Source organism: Mauremys reevesii, linkage group 9 (assembly GCF_016161935.1).
Source record: "Mauremys reevesii isolate NIE-2019 linkage group 9, ASM1616193v1, whole genome shotgun sequence".
Classification (NCBI taxonomy): domain Eukaryota; kingdom Metazoa; phylum Chordata; order Testudines; family Geoemydidae; genus Mauremys; species Mauremys reevesii.
In genome coordinates, this window is record NC_052631.1 from 6,824,070 (window position 1) to 6,839,938 (window position 15,869).

General features: G+C 62.1%; 1 protein-coding gene across 1 annotated transcript; it reads left to right on the forward strand.

Annotated features, from left to right (window-relative positions):
• The first annotated feature begins 270 nt into the window (after positions 1-270).
• Positions 271-15,625, forward strand: CHRNG (cholinergic receptor nicotinic gamma subunit). The gene is made up of 12 exons (XM_039489097.1): positions 271-334; positions 2,460-2,599; positions 3,580-3,624; positions 4,118-4,227; positions 5,710-5,865; positions 7,022-7,119; positions 10,334-10,537; positions 11,075-11,189; positions 11,921-12,035; positions 12,851-13,058; positions 13,409-13,542; positions 14,973-15,625. Exons 1-12 carry the CDS (start codon positions 292-294, stop codon positions 15,135-15,137), a joined length of 1,533 nt encoding a protein of 510 aa, XP_039345031.1. The 5' UTR covers positions 271-291; the 3' UTR covers positions 15,138-15,625.
• Positions 15,626-15,869: the final 244 nt, after the last annotated feature.

The following is a 15,869-nucleotide window of genomic DNA, read 5'->3' on the forward strand; positions in this document are numbered from 1 at the left end:
CACACATGGCTCATACAAATATTGCCAACTCAGCATGGGGCGGGGAGGGGGGTGGTCCGTGTGTCCCCCAGGAGGTGGCTGCCAGGGTGAGTAGCTCCCTCCCCCATTGTTGTTTCAGAGGCACTTGGCCATCCGCTGGGGAACAGCTGACAATGCTGGCCGGACAGCTGGACTGCAGGCACGGCGCGGGGAAAGGAGGGGTGCAGGGGGGCCGACCACGGCCCAAAATAAACCTCCAGAGCTTGCTGAGCACACAGCCGCCACCGTGCCGGGAGGGAGGCTGCCACCACCATGCACTGCCTGGCTCTGCTCGCGACCCTCGGCTCCCTCACAGGTAAGCCGTGCCCGGCCTGCGGACGGGGCAAGGGGCAGCCGGGTATGGTGCTGGGGCGCTGGCAGCTAAACCTAGGCTCTGTTCTGGGCTCAGCAGCAGGGAATCAGGGCAGCTCAGGAGACCACCCCCACCCCTCTCCATCCCAGGGCTGGGGCGGGGAGCAGGGCGCAGCCTCCCCTCTTGCTGTGTTCACTCTCCATCTCTTCCTGCCAGGGGCTCTGCTGTGAGCATCAGCCGCCCTCACTCCAGCCCCTGCAGCGCCAGCTCCCTGTACCCACTCCCAGCCCTGAACGGCTGTGGGGGGGGGTCCTGCGCCGTAACACGCCCGCCAGAACCCTGCTCGCTGTGCTGGGATGTTACACTGCTACCGTCTCCCACCGCTCCACCTGCACGGGGCACCCACCCTCGTCCGCTTCACGCTGCCGGTCGTGGGGCACCCACCCGTGTCCATTTCACATGCCTGTCGGTCGTGGCCACCCACCCAGGGCCGCCCAGAGGATTCAGGGGGCCTGGGGCAAAGCGGGGGAGCTGTGGCGCTTGTACTCACCCGGCGGCGGTCCGGGTCTTCAGCGGCATTTTGTCAGCGGGGTCCCTTCAGTCGCTCCATGTCTTTGGCAGCACTGAAGGGCCCCCGCCGCCGAAATGCCACCAAAGACCCGGACCACTGCCGGGCCAGGGCTTGCGGGGCCCCTGTGGAGCCCGGGGCCTGGGGCAAATTGCCCCACTTGCCCCCCTCTCTGGGCGGCCCTGCACCCACCCGCGTCCATTTCACACCTGGGACGAAGAGGGGCCTGAACTGGGCTCCTTCTGCTTTGAGAACGTGAACGACGGAGGCCACAAAACAATTCTTGGCAGGTGCTATTGCTACAGGGGGGGCCAGCTGCAGCTTATGCCTGTTAGCAGGGGCTTCGAGCCCAGGGAAGCCAGAGACACGTGCACACGCGTGGCACACGCAGGGGCACACGCAGACCCCCACCCACGCGTGTGGGACACACACAGCCACATACAGTGATGCTGGCCAGGTGCCAGCACTAACCCCCAACACGCTCTCCAAGTCACCCTCTGTCCTCTGGCCCCCAGGCTTGCCAGGAAGCAGCAGCAGCAGTTTTGCTAATGAAGGTAATTCGTTAGCACGTTACGTTTCTCCCCAGAGGCATTTCATTCAGATGCGCTTGGCGGGTCTGGCCATTAATAATTTAATAATGCAGGGGATTTGGAAAGCCCCAGCTAATGAGCTAAGGATCCGGGCAGCCGAGGGGGATTGATCCCGGGCCAGAGCTGACAGGCTGCAGGACCCCATTGTTAGACCACGGTTAAGCTGGGTTCAACACACGTTGCCTGTTGAGTTCAAGCCACGTTTACGCCTTCTGGGGGCCCAGAGTCAGGGCCGGCTCAGAAAGCTTGGCGAGAGGGACGCCTGCGGCCCTCACCCCAGAGAGAAATGGGATACTGCTATTACTCACGACATCCTCAGGCTGCCAGCCCCCGAGCCCTGGGCAGCCCCCTGCAGGGCATTGGCAGGGTCTGATCCCAGGCCCATTGGCTCTGAAGCATAGAGCTCTGCCTCTCGTGTTCAAGAAGTCACTCCATTACTGCGCAGCAAGAGTAGGCTTTTATCCTCTGCGTGGCCAACCCTCCAGCGGGCCCATCGCCCGCTCCAGACGCTTGTTACACTTTTGCCTGTGGTCAGTTCAAAGCCCGCGCAGGTGAGCGGAGGTTGAAAGAGGCTCCCATTTAGCGGCGGTGTGGTGCCCCCGTCCCGTGTGACTCCCGTTTGACGGGTCCTGGCGCCCAGCACAAAGCCGGGCAGCCCCGTGCGCTCCGTGGGCACTGACAATACAGCTGCCCGCTTCGGGGCTCACTGGAGAGGCCACAGACGCCGAGCGCCCTCTCAAAGGGGCGAGGCTGGGGTAGACGGGTGGAGGGGTCGAGGGGGAGCTTGCCTTGCTGCTGCCCATGCTGGACCCGCCCTGTGCCCTCAGGTCGCCAGGGCAGGCACCTGGCACCATCCGGAGGGGCCGCTCGTGACCAGTTCTCGAGGGAACCGCTCGGCCTTGGCACGGCCGCTGGCTGGGGGTGGGGTGGTGCCGGCTTCCCTCAGGGCCTGGCTGTGCCCTGCTTTCAGCCGTGCTGTGCCGGAACCAGGAGGAGAAACTGCTCAAGGACCTGATGACCAACTACAACCGCAACCTGCGCCCGGCCCAGGGGGAGGGCGACATCATTAACGTCACGCTGAAGCTGACCCTCACCAACCTCATCTCCCTGGTAAGCAGAGCCCCCCCCCCTCAGTTCCTTGCCAGTCCCCACCAGCCGGCTGCCAAGCGACACTGGAGGGACACGGCCCATCGCCAGGCAGGAGAGGGTTAAAAGGCAGATGGCTTCACCCATGCTGCTGAGCTGGGCCCTTTCTCCTTGAGCAGCTCAGATTGCTCCCAGCCCCTGCCCCCAAACTGGGAGGGGGCTGCTTCTCCCAGGGGTGGGGGGGCAGGGATGGCTGCTCCCCCTGGTAGGCCTGGCATGGGGGACAGAGACCTGCGTGCAGTGCCCAGGACAGGGAATGACAGAGGCAGGAGAGGCACTGATGCCAGGAAGATCCCTGCCCCGTCTCCTCCCAGAGGCACCCAGCCCCCAGCATCCCTCACACTACCCCTGCCATCAGAAGGGGGAGTCCGTGCCAGGGCAGATGCCCATGGGACTGGCTGCAGGACACTCTGTCCGAGCCGCCCTTGGTAACGGTCCCTGAGGAGAATCACTGTGCTGGGGGGAGGGGGAGAAGGAAGAGGGCGATTGGGGAGGTGGGCATGGGGTGGTGGTTGAGCTGGGGGGTGCCGGATAGGGGCACTGGGCAGTGATGGGGCTGGGGGGCTGCGGAGGAGGGCACGGGGCAGTGAATGCATTGGAGACAGGGTTCCTGGTAGCAACAGAGTTGCAGTGAGGGCGTGGCCTGGCCCTGCCTCAGTGGCTCTGTGGCTGCTGCTAGTTTCCCCGGGGAGGGGCGGGGGGGGACTGGGATCTTGGGACGCTGCCCTGCTCAGGGCGCCCCTGGGACGCCCACACCCTGCTGCACCCTGGGAGGTAATTCCTCAGGGCTCCATGCACCGGAGCCCCATGAGAAGGGCGTTGCCTGAGCGCCCAGTAGCTGGCATGCACCACTGGAGCTGCAGCAGGGCCGCCCAGCCGTGGCGGGAGAGGGCAGGGCGGCATGGCAGCAATCCCACAATCCCTCTCTCCTTTCTGGGTTTCAGAACGCGCGGGAAGAGACCCTCACCACCAACATCTGGATTGAGATGGTAAGGTGCCCAGGGGTGCCCACCAGCCACGGGCTGGCCAGCATGCAGCAGGCAGAGATCAGCTAATGCCCCCCCACCTCCCGATAAGCTCCAGCAGCCCTCCAACGCCCAGCACACCGATGCACCTGCAGCCCAAGGGCTAGGGCAGGTCGCAGCCCCCTCCTGGCCTGAAGGCAGATGTGGTTGGGGCCAAATCTCACAATCTGGAGCCGGGAGAGAGGGGATCGTTCGGGGATCGTTCCATAGCCAGACCCCACTTTGGCACTGAGATCCCCTGAGAGCACAGGCCAGAGGGTTCACTCCCCGCCACGGCTCCCAGAACAGGTCACAGAGAAACCCTAGCAGGTCCCAGCCCATGGCCAGAGCATGCCGGGTTCCTGCAGACCACGCCCCAGGGCGGTGTGGTACTGGGGGGTCACGGGGTGGCCAGAGATGCTCATTCGATGACAAGTGACAGACCCTGCTTTGCTGGGCCCCTTCCCCTCCGTTCCAGAAATGGTGCGATTATCGGCTGCAGTGGGATCCTGACAAATACGACAACATCCAGATACTGAGGGTGCCCTCCACCGAGGTGTGGCTGCCGGAGATCGTCCTGGAGAACAAGTGAGCAGCTGCCGGGCCCGGGGCAGGGGGGCAGCGGGAAGCTGGTGAGGACCCCAGCAGTAGAAACTGACCTTGTCCAGCCCTCCCTCCGCCAGGGCACTCCTTGTGAGGCTCCATCCCCTGCAGGGGCCGGGTCTGCGGCTACCCAGCCAGAGACGTCACAGTCAGCAGCTAAGTCTCACACAGCCAGGACTGCAGGCAGAACCTGTCACAGAGCCCCCGGGCGATGCTCTGGAACTGCTCCCCACAAAGCCAGGCAGGACTTTGGGGAGCCTCCTCTCCCTCGGAGCAGACTGTCTGCAGGGCAAGACGCTCACACGGCTTCACCTCCTGGTTCTGACCTTGGAGCATTCAGCATCCTCTGCCCCTCCGTGCGCTTCCCACAGCGAGTCCGCCCCAGCGGGGTCCTGGGGAAGCCAGAGGGTCCTGCACCCCCACTTTGCAGTCAGACGTGACTCTCAGCCAGCCAGTAACACAGAGGTTTATTCGATGACAGGAAAAGTCTAAAACAGAGCTTGTAGGTACAGAGAACGGGACCCCTCGGTCAGGTCCATTCTGGGGGGCAGTGAGCCAGACCCCCACGTCTGCACTTCACTCCTCATCCCCAGCCAGCTCCAGACTGAAACCCCCTCCAGCCCCCGCTCCTCTGCTCAGCTCCTTTCCCAGGCCAGGAGGTCACCTGATCTTTGTCTCCAACACCTTTAGCATCCCCTTGCGGGGGAGGGGAGGCGCTTGGTCATTAGTTGACAGGAGACAGAGGGTCGGCCAGGAACTGAGGCCCCCCCCACAGTATTCAGAAGGAACATTAAGAACAGCCCCACTTCATCACAGCCCCCTCTCCATTTCCCAGCCAGTTCCAAAACTGAAAACTCCCCCCAGCCTCTCACTCTGCCTCCCCCAGCCTTTGTGTCCTTTGTTCAGTGTCCCGGGCAGTGGTGTCACCTGGACATCAACCCCGCTCCTGGGTTCTCAGGTTTCATGCTCAGGTGTCCTCCCTTCCCCAGGGCAGGCCGGCCCAGCAAGACTCCCCTGCAATCTTCCCAGGTCAATACTCCCCACTCAGCAGTCACATAACACAGCAAGAATATTCCCACTTCATCACAGAACCTCACATGTTCTGCTCCACCAGCACAGGGCCCTACCAGGTGGGCTAAAGGGAAACTCTCTCTTAGAGGCAGCAGTAGTAGGCTTTTATCTCCTGTGAGTTGCAGCCAATAGGCAGTTCCAATTCCATCCAGCAGAGGGCAGTGGTGATGCACCCTTCCCCCCCAATCACGTACTGTCCTGCAGCTGGTAGGGTGCTTGTGGGGGTTTGGAGCCCATGTCCGGGGGCATTTTAGGGTCGCCTCTGCCTTGCTGGGGATTTCTCTGTGGCCCTGGGACAGGTCCAGCTCGTGGGCAGTGGCCAGCCCACAGCATGAGCTCTGGGCAGGGCGGGAGGGAGCGCCCGGCTGGCCTGACCTGCCCCTCTCCTGCCCACAGCATCGACGGGGTGTTTGAGATCACCCTGTACTGCAACACGCTGGTGGAGTCCAACGGCTGCCTCCTGTGGATGCCGCCCGCCATCTACCGCACCTCCTGCGCCATCTTCGTCACCTACTTCCCCTTCGACTGGCAGAACTGCTCCATGGTGTTCCAGTGAGTGCGGCTGCTCGGGAAGGGGCGGGGCTGCCCCCCAGATGGGAGGGCAGGGGGCAGAGCCCGGGGCGCGCACGCCGCTCTCCTGCCAGGCAAGCGGCTCTCCCGCCCCCTCTCAGGCGGCAGCTTGCCCAGATCGCCAGCGAAGGGCCCATGATATCACGCACAGCTGTGACCCTCTGCGCCTCCCTCCGCCTTAGCCGGAGGCTGGTCGCACTCAGCTCCTGGCAGCCGCCGGGCCGGTTACCATGGCACGAGCCCCGTCGGTCGCCGAGCTAGCGACGAAGGCATGCAAGCCAAAGAAACCCAGGGCCCCGTTCCAGCCCCTTGCCCTGAGTCCAGGAGGGCCCGGTGTGTGCTTTATCCCCTCCCACGACAGGCCGAGCTAGCCCAGGGAGAGTGAAATGTCTGCGATCAACTCTTCCTCCCGCTCCCCCCAAATTCTCCCATCGTATGGGCTCGGATGCGATGGATCCAGGTGGGAGGTGGTGGGGGTGCAGGATCAGGCCCCTGGCGGCTCGTCCGACTGTTGTTCCTCTCCGATCAGTCCATGGCTACCACATGTGACCGGATCTGATTTCTGTGGCAGTTACTAAATTCTGAGTGCGTCCAAGTTAGTGACGCAGGGTCCCCTCCCCCAGCGTCGGCCAGTGCCGATGGACAGCAGGACGGGAGCTCACCCCGCACGTCGCTGAAAGGCCGTGGACAATAAAAGCCGGCTCCCGGTTATCAAGGTGGGACCTGGCCCCAGTGATGTGCCTGACGCCCCATACTGCAAAGACAGACGGAGTCCCCGGCCTGGAAAGCTAACCCCCGCGTCCCGCCCCTGAAGTCAGACTCGGGAAGGGCCTCGCCCCAGGCGAGCGACCAGCCGGGTGGGTTGGATTGCAGGATTGGGGCCTACATGAAAACGCCTCCCCCGTGCGTGCCCCCACCCCGCCTGTCGGCTGGCTGGATCCAGGCAAGGCTGGTGGCTGCCTCATTTCAAAGGAAGGGAAAGCCAATTCCACGGCCCTGCGTACGTCTGGCTGTGGCGCCGACCCCAGGAGCGGCTGAAGCAGCCGCTGGCTGGTTGGATCTCAGCATTTCTGTTTGTCTGAGCGTGTCCTCTAGCCAGCCAGTCTCAGCCACGGCCTCCCCTACCCCTGCCACACAGGTCCCAGACCTACAGCGCCAATGAAATTAACCTACTGCTGACGGAGGAAGATGGGCAGACCATCGAGTGGATCGTCATCGACCCCGAAGCTTTCACAGGTAACGACCTGCTGCCCCCATCTCTCCCCCAGGGGTCTTCCCTGGCCCAGTGGAGCAAGCCTACAAGTTGTGGCTCTGGAAATCTTCCAGCTGTTGGCAACTGGAGGAAATGCCAGTGCCAGAAAGGGTGGTGCCATCACTAGTCCGGAGGAGCCCAGTGGCTGGCAGGGTGGCTCAGCATGGCCCAGACATGTAGCAAAGCGCAGCTGGATCCCAGCCACCCAACCGGTCCCTCCAGCCCGTCCAGTGTGGGATGGAGGCATTTGTAAAGAAACTGACGTTTAACTGACTGATAGGCGGGACTGGTAGCATGGCCTGGGATTCAGGTTATGAGATCTCGTTTTCAGTTGCTTAAAATCTTTGCCAACCTTTAACCGTTCGGCTGAAATTCTCCACGCCGGGCGTCTGCCTCGGGCTGAATTGTTTGGGAAAATAGCAGCTGAAGCAGTTCAGCCGGGTCCAAGACCGAGGCCGGGGACAAATATCTTGTTTTGCCCGTATTAAAAAATTCTGGGGACTTTTCCCTTGAACATATGTAGTGCCCCCACGCTTTGGAGCATGGCACGGGGCGGGGGCGGGGGGAGGTGTTTGTGGTGGGGATGTACCTTTTGCCATCCTGGGGGAAATGCACCCAAACCTGGCTACGGTTACATCCCCGCCACAGACACCTCCTCCTCCCCCCACCCCCCCGTGCCATGTTCCGAATCCCTCTGAAAAATCGCACATGGCACCTGCTCAGTAGAGCCTAGCAGCTAAAATCTCCAAAGAGTCTGTCCTCACTGAGCATGCTCTGTCCCCTCCCAGTGCCTGCGCCATCCCCACCGAGCGTGCTGCACCGGGGGGTGACACTGGACTTTGCCTGCAATGGCTGCTGCCGGCTGGGCACGGGCGCTTAGAGCAGGGAGCCCATCCCGCTGCCAACGCCCCAGCAGCGTGGGGGAGGAAACCATCTGATTCAAATGCCGAGGGGGCAAAAGCCAGATGGGGGGAGGTGGGGGCAGGGGAAGGAGCAACCTGGGGGAAACAGGCTAGTGGGGAGAAATTGTGCCTGGCTGGGCAAGGAGACTGGGGCTGGAGGCAGGGGGGAGGCTGGGACTGGTCGGGCAAGGAGACGAGGGTGCGGTGGGGGAGAGTGGGACTCAGCTGATGAGCTTGGAAGGGGGAGGAGCAAGGAGGCTGGGCTGAGGGATGGGGAGGAGTCAGGACTGGGCCAAGGACGGGGAAGGGCTGAAATCTGTGGGGGGGACCAGCCAGAGGAGTCCACTGGAGCACACTGCCCTCCAGAGCCTAGACCGAAGCCCCCGTTCCTCACTCCTCTACTGCCTGGCAGAGGCTGGTCCACCTGGAAGACGCTCGCCGTGATTCTCGTAGCTCCAGGGCCAGTGGTGGCGGCTGGGGACATTCCCCGACCCTGTGGATTTCCTGTTTGCTTTTTCAAGGCCCTAGGAAACGCCCCCCCCCCCAAACCCTCCATTAAAAGAACACGGCCGAGGTTACGCCGGCAACTGCCCAAGTTCCTAAGCGAAAGGCCAGACCGAAGGTCTCCCGGCCAAGCTGAATTCAGCCTTCTGGCGGGTCTGCCTGGCGATGGCCGTTAATTCCATGGGCACGTCCTGTTTTCCACAGGGCCTCGTTCCGTGCCCGGGATGGACCTGCCCTGGGGCTGACCCCGGGGTGGGGGCTGATGGAGGCTGTTGTCTGCCGGCCCCCTTGGTACAGACGTTGGCAGGTGTGCCATGAAGGAGGCAGGGAGGGCACACAGGCGGCTCTCATGCTGTCACTTCTGAGCGCGGGACGTTGCCACTGGAATCCTGTCTGGGTAACGCAGCGTGTGTGCAATCGGGATAAAGGCCCGTCCTCTGGCGGGGGGGAAGGACGCACTCAGGACAGTTGCTCAGGGTGTGGGCACCACCACCACACAAATCCCAGAGAGCAGAGCCACCGGAGACGCACTGGGAATTCCCAGGGCTGGTTGCACTGTCCTGGGTCCTTCCCTATTGGCTGGAGCAGGTTTCCCGTTCAGGTTTTGTAGCCAGGATTCGGAACAGGGGGTGGTGTCCTGTGCATGCCCAGCAGATATCCGCCGCACAGCAGGTTATTAGCAGCTGCCACCATGACATGGGTCACGCTCGGAGAGAGTTTTTCTAACCCCTGCAAATCACAGACCGGTACCGGGAGCGGACTGACGCGGGGAATGGAGCTGTCACGGGCAGACAGGGATGTTTTCCATCTCCTTTTAATTGCATCTTGGAGGAACGAAACGCTTTTTGAGCGGCGAGATTTATTCTTTCATCATCGGGCCGAGCCAGATATCTAGATTGGTTAAAAAAATGAAATCTGTCGCTCCTGCAGCCGGCGGGAAAACAACAAGCCTGAGTGAGGCGTCACGCGCGGCTTCCCCCCGCGGCCGGGAGTCAGGGGGAGCGCGACCAAGCCTCCATCCAAACCCCCTGCACTGACTAGGCTCCATGGGAGCTGGTGGCGCTTTGCCCCCGAGCAGGATTGGGCCCCTGGGAGCCAGCCCCTGCAAAATGGGGTGCATTAAGCTGGTGGCTGCGTTTGTCCTGCCGTGACAGAGAACAATGCAGGGCCCCCGGGCACGGCAGTAAATCTTCTCCCAGCCCCTTTCCTGGATCTTTAGCTGTTCCCCCGTGGGAAGCCCCCAGCAAAGGGTTTCTCTCCCCCCGTATCTAGGGGCCATTGTCTCGGGCTCCCTCTGTCCCCCTAGAGACGTGGCGGCAGCAGGGGCAGGCTGAATGGGCTCCTCGCGCACAGACGGCAATGTCAATAGTTGCTCAGCTTGTCCTGTCATTCACGCCGTCGGGCCTGGGCGGCAAACAGGAACGGACTCGCAGCACAGGCCTCAGCCCGCCCGTCCCTGCTGTTCCCAAAGACGCCCGCAACCGCCTGGGGAGAACTGGCAGGTGGGTGATGTTCCGCCCGCACCCAGGTCCCACGCCAGCGAGCGGGATTCCCCTGCCGATCTATCCTCCTGCCCCTGAAGGCCCCAGATAAGAGTAACGCCCCCCCACGCGGCTGTAGTGTGGGCAAGAGGCAGTTCTGGGCATCCGCCAGCAGGGGTCGCTGGACGAGCTCCTGTTCCCCCAAGGGTGGCTCATGCTGCTCCCAAGGGGACTCGGGGGCCAGGGCCTGGGGGGTTTCCATAGCCACGCCGGGTGGTTTCCATAGCCACGCCGCGTCGTCTTCCCCGCAGAGAACGGGGAGTGGGCCATCAAGCACCGGCCAGCCAAGAAGATCGTGAACGCCGAGCGCTTCACCCCGGACGACTTGGGTTACCAGCAGGTCGTCTTCTACCTGATCATCCAGAGGAAACCACTCTTCTACGTCATCAACATCATAGTGCCCTGCGTGCTCATCTCCTCCGTGGCCGTGCTGGTGTATTTCCTGCCTGCCAAAGGTACAGCCCGGGCCCGCCCGAGTTCGCTGCCACCCACCACCGCCACGGCTCCAGCCTCTGGCATCGGCACGAGGACAAGCCACACCTCCCGGAGTGGGAAGGGGGCAGCAAGAGCTGAAGGGGACAGACCCAGTCCGATGCCCACGCGGGTGTGACAGGCCACCGGGGGGGGGGTCCCCCTCACGCCTCGCTTATCTGAACCGAAATGGGCTGAAACGTGAAGATAATCGAGGCTGAAATGTGAAACTGGGCTCCTCTCCCCCGCCTCCTCCCAGTTATGTCCCATTTCTGGCCCCTCGGCACCCCCCAGCCCCTATTCCTGAGCGTTGGCCGGCTCCCCCTGAGCCTCTGGGAGCGCACGGCTCGCTCGCACATATCGGGCTGGAACGGCAGAGAATTCTTTCCTACCCCTGGCTCCCAGCCCTCTGCTCTAACCACTAGGAAGGCAGGCTCCTTGCGGGCTCCGGTGGGCGGGAGAGGGCACCGGGGATCTCGGTGCAGACCCAGGCTAATCTCTTGCTTTCTGCATCCCGGCAGCGGGCGGCCAGAAGTGCACAGTCTCCATAAATGTCCTCCTGGCCCAGACAGTCTTCCTCTTCCTGATCGCACAGAAGGTGCCTGAGACCTCCGACGCCATGCCGCTCATTGGCAAGTAAGTGATGCTCCCAAACCCGCTGGGCTCCTCACCCCCCAATCCCAGCTGAGGCTAGGAGTCCCTGCTCCAAGGGACACAGCGGGAATGGGCAGGGCCACAGACTGAGAGCCATCGTAGGTGGGGTTGGGGGACTGGGAACTCAAACCGTGGATGTGTGGCCAGGCCGCTCATTGCTCCCCTGCCCTGCAATGCCAGAACAAGGGCATGAACTAACAGAACTTCCTAGTGGCCCACAGGACATGCCCTGCTGCACAGCCCGGGGTTCATCTGCGGAACTCGCCGCTGCAGGAGGGTGCCGAGGCAAACGGCATGGCCAGACTCGAGGGTGCTCTGGGGGCTAGGATGGAGCTAGAAGCACCATCCTTCACAGTTTGAACAGAAAGTGAGCTGGCAGTGGGGAGTTCGGCGGGAGATCCCCCATGCAGCAGTCCTGCACAGCCAGGGGCATTATCGGAGGAGATGTCTGCTGCTAGGTGGATTAGATGGACCAGTGGGAAGTTCTGGTCTGGGCTCCCTTTGTCTCCTACGTACATACCGGCTGTGGAGCGAGAGATCCAGGTGGTTCCCATTCCCGGATCCCAACCGTCCCTCGGCTTTGCCCTATGCCTGCTGCTAGGGCACCGCACCAAGAGCCGGCAGATGCCCCGGCACAGGCCACGTGGCTAGTGAAGCGGGGCTGGGGACAGCAGGCCTGGCGACCAGTGACGGAGGCCCCGTCTCTCCTCCAGGTACCTGACCTTTCTCCTGGTGGTGACGGTGGTGATCGTGGCGAACGCCGTCATCGTGCTGAACGTCTCACTGAGGACACCCAACACGCACACCATGTCGCAGAAAGTGCGGCAGGTAGGTTGGGCAGGGCTGGCGCGCGCTCCCGCCTGAGCTGGGCGGAGCCCCGCCTAACGCATGCGTGATCGGCCTCCTGCTCCTCCCAGAGCCGACTCCCCCTGCGCCAGCTCCGGGGAGCAGACGCTGCCCGTGCTGCGGGGCTGGGGTCGCTGCCTCAGGAAAACGCAGCTCCCGCTGACTTTGGGGGGTGGGGGGAAGGTCAGAGAGCAAAGGCAAGTGCACTGAGCCATCGAGTCATTTCCCGGGATCGAGAGCCCCAGAGAATGGCCAGCTGGTCGGACCCATGGCACGTGGGGCACGCTCCTCCACGGGGGTGCAGGCCTGGCCCAGGTGTCTCGTTACCCTGGCAGCACCACGGCCGCGGGCTCACCGCCCGGATCCGACCCCATCTCCGCACCGCTTTGCACAGCCCCAAAGGAGGGCACAGGGGGCAGGGCCGGAATCGGGTCCCCAACTGCCAAGGAACCGCTGGGCATTAGCGCCCCTCTGGCAGCTCCCACTCGGCAGAGGTAGGGGAGATGGAGCCCACGCTGCTTCCGCTCCCGCCGGTGTCAGTCAGGGGAAACTGCACTGTGCCAGATGGGCCCCGGACCAAACTCAGGCTCCATGAGCCCCCCAGCAGACAGGGCCCCCCCTGTGCCGAGTGTGACGGCGCTGGCTCCCTGTGGCCCTCTCTCCCCGAGCGTGGGGGTGTGACCTCCCCCGCCCCCTCCCAAGCATGATGGTGCCAGATCCACCCCCCAAGCGTGACAGCGCTGGCTCCCCAGGCCTGCCCCGAGCGTGACATTACCAGCTCCTCGCTCCGTCCCCAGATCTGCCTGCGGCGGCTGCCCAACTTCCTGGGGATGCACATGCGCCGCAGTGACATGGCCCCCTGCCCGCTGCTGGCGCGGCGCCGCAGCTCCCTGGGGCTGATGGTGAAGGCTGACGAGTACATGCTGTGGAAGGCCCGGACCGAGCTGATCTTTGAGAAGCAGAAGGAGAGGGCCGGGCTGATGAAGGCTGTCCTGGAAAAGATCGGTGAGTGACGGCCTGAGGCCCCCACCCCACAGACCGTGACCCCCTGGGCCTTGCACCGGCAGCAAATCCACCCCCTAAGAGCAGCCCCGCAGGGCTGGAATGAGGTGTGGGGAGCAGTGCTGCTGGGGGAATGGTATCAGGGCACAAAGCTAGTCGTGAATTCACTGTGCGCCGTTCAACCTGCTCCGCAGAGCTGGGGCCTGGCCGGCTGGTGCTTTGCAAAGGGACAGGTGCCTTTGAGATGCCCGAGGATAACAGAGACGGCTGGCGGAGGCTTTCCAGTGCCGCACTGGCCTTCAAGCAGCCAGCTGCCTGGTGCTATCCCCTCTCCTCCTCTTCCTCGTCTCTAGGGAAAGGCCTGGAAAACGGGTGCACCCAGGATCTCTGTCACAGCTTGGTGCAGGCTGGTCCCGAGATCCGGGCCTGCGTGGACGCCTGCAACCACATTGCCAAGACGCTGCGGGAGCAGAACGACTTCGACAACGTGAGTGCTGCCGCTGCAGAGCGTTAACCGGGACGGGGGTGTAACGAGGCTGGTTCTGGCGGGACCCAACTGAGAGTGTCAATTCAGGACAAATTGCTTGGAGCAGGGCAGTTACAGCCCTAGGTTGGGGTTTTTCCACCTCTAAGGCAAACCAAACCAGCCAGACAGAGAGGACTTTGGTTTCACCCCACTGGTTAACCACAAGTCACACAAGCAATTCCCTCAGCCCCTCCAGTATCACCACCAGTCCCACTCGTTATTGGGACAAATGTTTATGAAAACCAAAACCCCAGTAAAAGAAAAAAGGTTCTCTCGATCCCAAAGGACCAAGCCCCAGACCCAGGTCAATATACAAGTCAGATCTTACCCACAAATCACGCTGTTGCCAATCTTTTAGAATCTAAAATCTAAAGATTTATTCATAAAAGGAAAAAGATAGAGATGAGAGCTAGAATTGGTTAAATGGAATCAATTACATACAGTAACGGCAAAGTTCTTGGTTCAGGCTTGTAGCAGTGATGGCATAAACTGCAGGTTCAAATCAAGTCTCTGGAACATCCCCAGCTGGGATGGGTCACTCAGTCCTTTGTTCAGAGCTTCAGTTTGTAGCAAAGTTCCCCCACAGGTAAGAAGCAGGATTGAAGACAAAATGGAGGAGTTTCTAGGGCCTTTTATATCCTCTGCCCTGTGGAAGATCACAGCAGCAAGATGGAGTCTGGAGTCACACGGGCAAGCCACATGTCCATGAATGACTCAGATCTTTACAGGTGGCAGCCATTGCTCACAGGCTACCTTGAACGTCCCCAGGAAGATTTCTTATGTGGATTGAAGTCTTCCGAGATCTATTGTCAGTTAAGTGTTTCTTGCCTGGGCACTTAACTTGCAAATTCCTTTCTCAAGAAGCTGACCAAGTGCTTCACAAGGGGTACTTAGACTCAAAACACCTTGAGATACAAGCACACAGCCAATATTCATAACTTCAGCTACCAAAATGATACACACACAGATCACGTAATCATAGTTAGCAAATCAGAATCTTTCCCTAGACACCTCACACGACAACCTTTGCACAATATTTGGTGCCACTATAGGACCTGGGTTGCAAAAATGATCGATACGGTCCCAGTTTGTGTCAGTTAACGTCACAGGGGGCTCAGGTCAGAGGGGAACCCAGGGCAGTGGGGACTGAGGGGCCCAATTTGCAGGGACTCGCGTATGGAGAAGCAGATCAGAGACCAAGCTGGAAAGGGAAATGGGGTGGGGGGAGGAAGGAGAGAAGGGGCCGTGTTTAGCCGCAGGGGAAGCGAGTGCAGTTTTGATTGAGTTCAGTGGTGGCTGCCCGTGGTCCAAAGCCCAAAGGCCCCGGGGCCCAGCAACAGCGGGAGCCCGCTGCAGGTTTGGCCGTGAGCATGTGTCTCTCTCCCCCGCAGGAGAACGAGGAGTGGATCCTGGTGGGGAGAGTCATCGACCGCGTCTGCTTCTTGGTCATGGCCTCGCTCTTCGTCCTGGGGACGGTCAGCATCTTCCTGATGGCCCATTTCAACCAGGCGCCAGCAGCGCCCTTTCCCGGGGACCCCAAGCGCTACCTGCCGTAGCGCCCTGCTTGGGGTGGGCGAGCCCAGGACGTCTGCACGAGAGCCTCCCCACACAGCTCTGCCGTGGGAGGCTGAGCCCTCCCTGCATGGCGGTGGGGGGCCCCTGGGCTCCATGCACGAAGGCACCGTGTCCCAGGCGGGGCTCACCGCGCTGCTGCAGGGCAGGGCCTGCGGCTGGACCCTTCAGCCAGGGCTGCTCATGGGAGCCGCAGACGGAGACGACCCAGACCGCGGGGAGAGATGGCAGCCGAACTGCGCCTCTTGCTTCACTCCTTTACATGTAAAGGGCAAGTGAGCTGAAGGGCTGAATCTGGGCCCCCCCAAACACTGCAGCTGGCATCTCTGGCACCCCAAGGGACAAGGAGCCTGGCTGTCCCCTGGGTAGCTACGTGGCGACGGCCCAGCGAGGGGAGCGGGGCAGGCGTGCGTGGGCTTGGCGGGAGATCTCAGGCGGCCGCGTGTGTGTCATGTGAGCCAGGTGTGGGAGTAAACACCACGGCGTTTCCAAACGGCTGCTGGACTGCTTTGCTGGCAGCAGGGGAAGGCCAGGCGGGCGCTGGGGGTGGGGAGCAGGTGGGCAGGGGAGATGGGGCCTTCTCCAGTTGCTGCACCATGAGGCATTGGCCCAGCTGGCCATGGCTTCCCCGAAGTGGCCGGGAAGAGGGCGATGGGGTAGGGGAGGCTGCCCGCTGCTGCTCCCAAGGCTGCTGAGTGCCCAGCGACGCCAGTCAC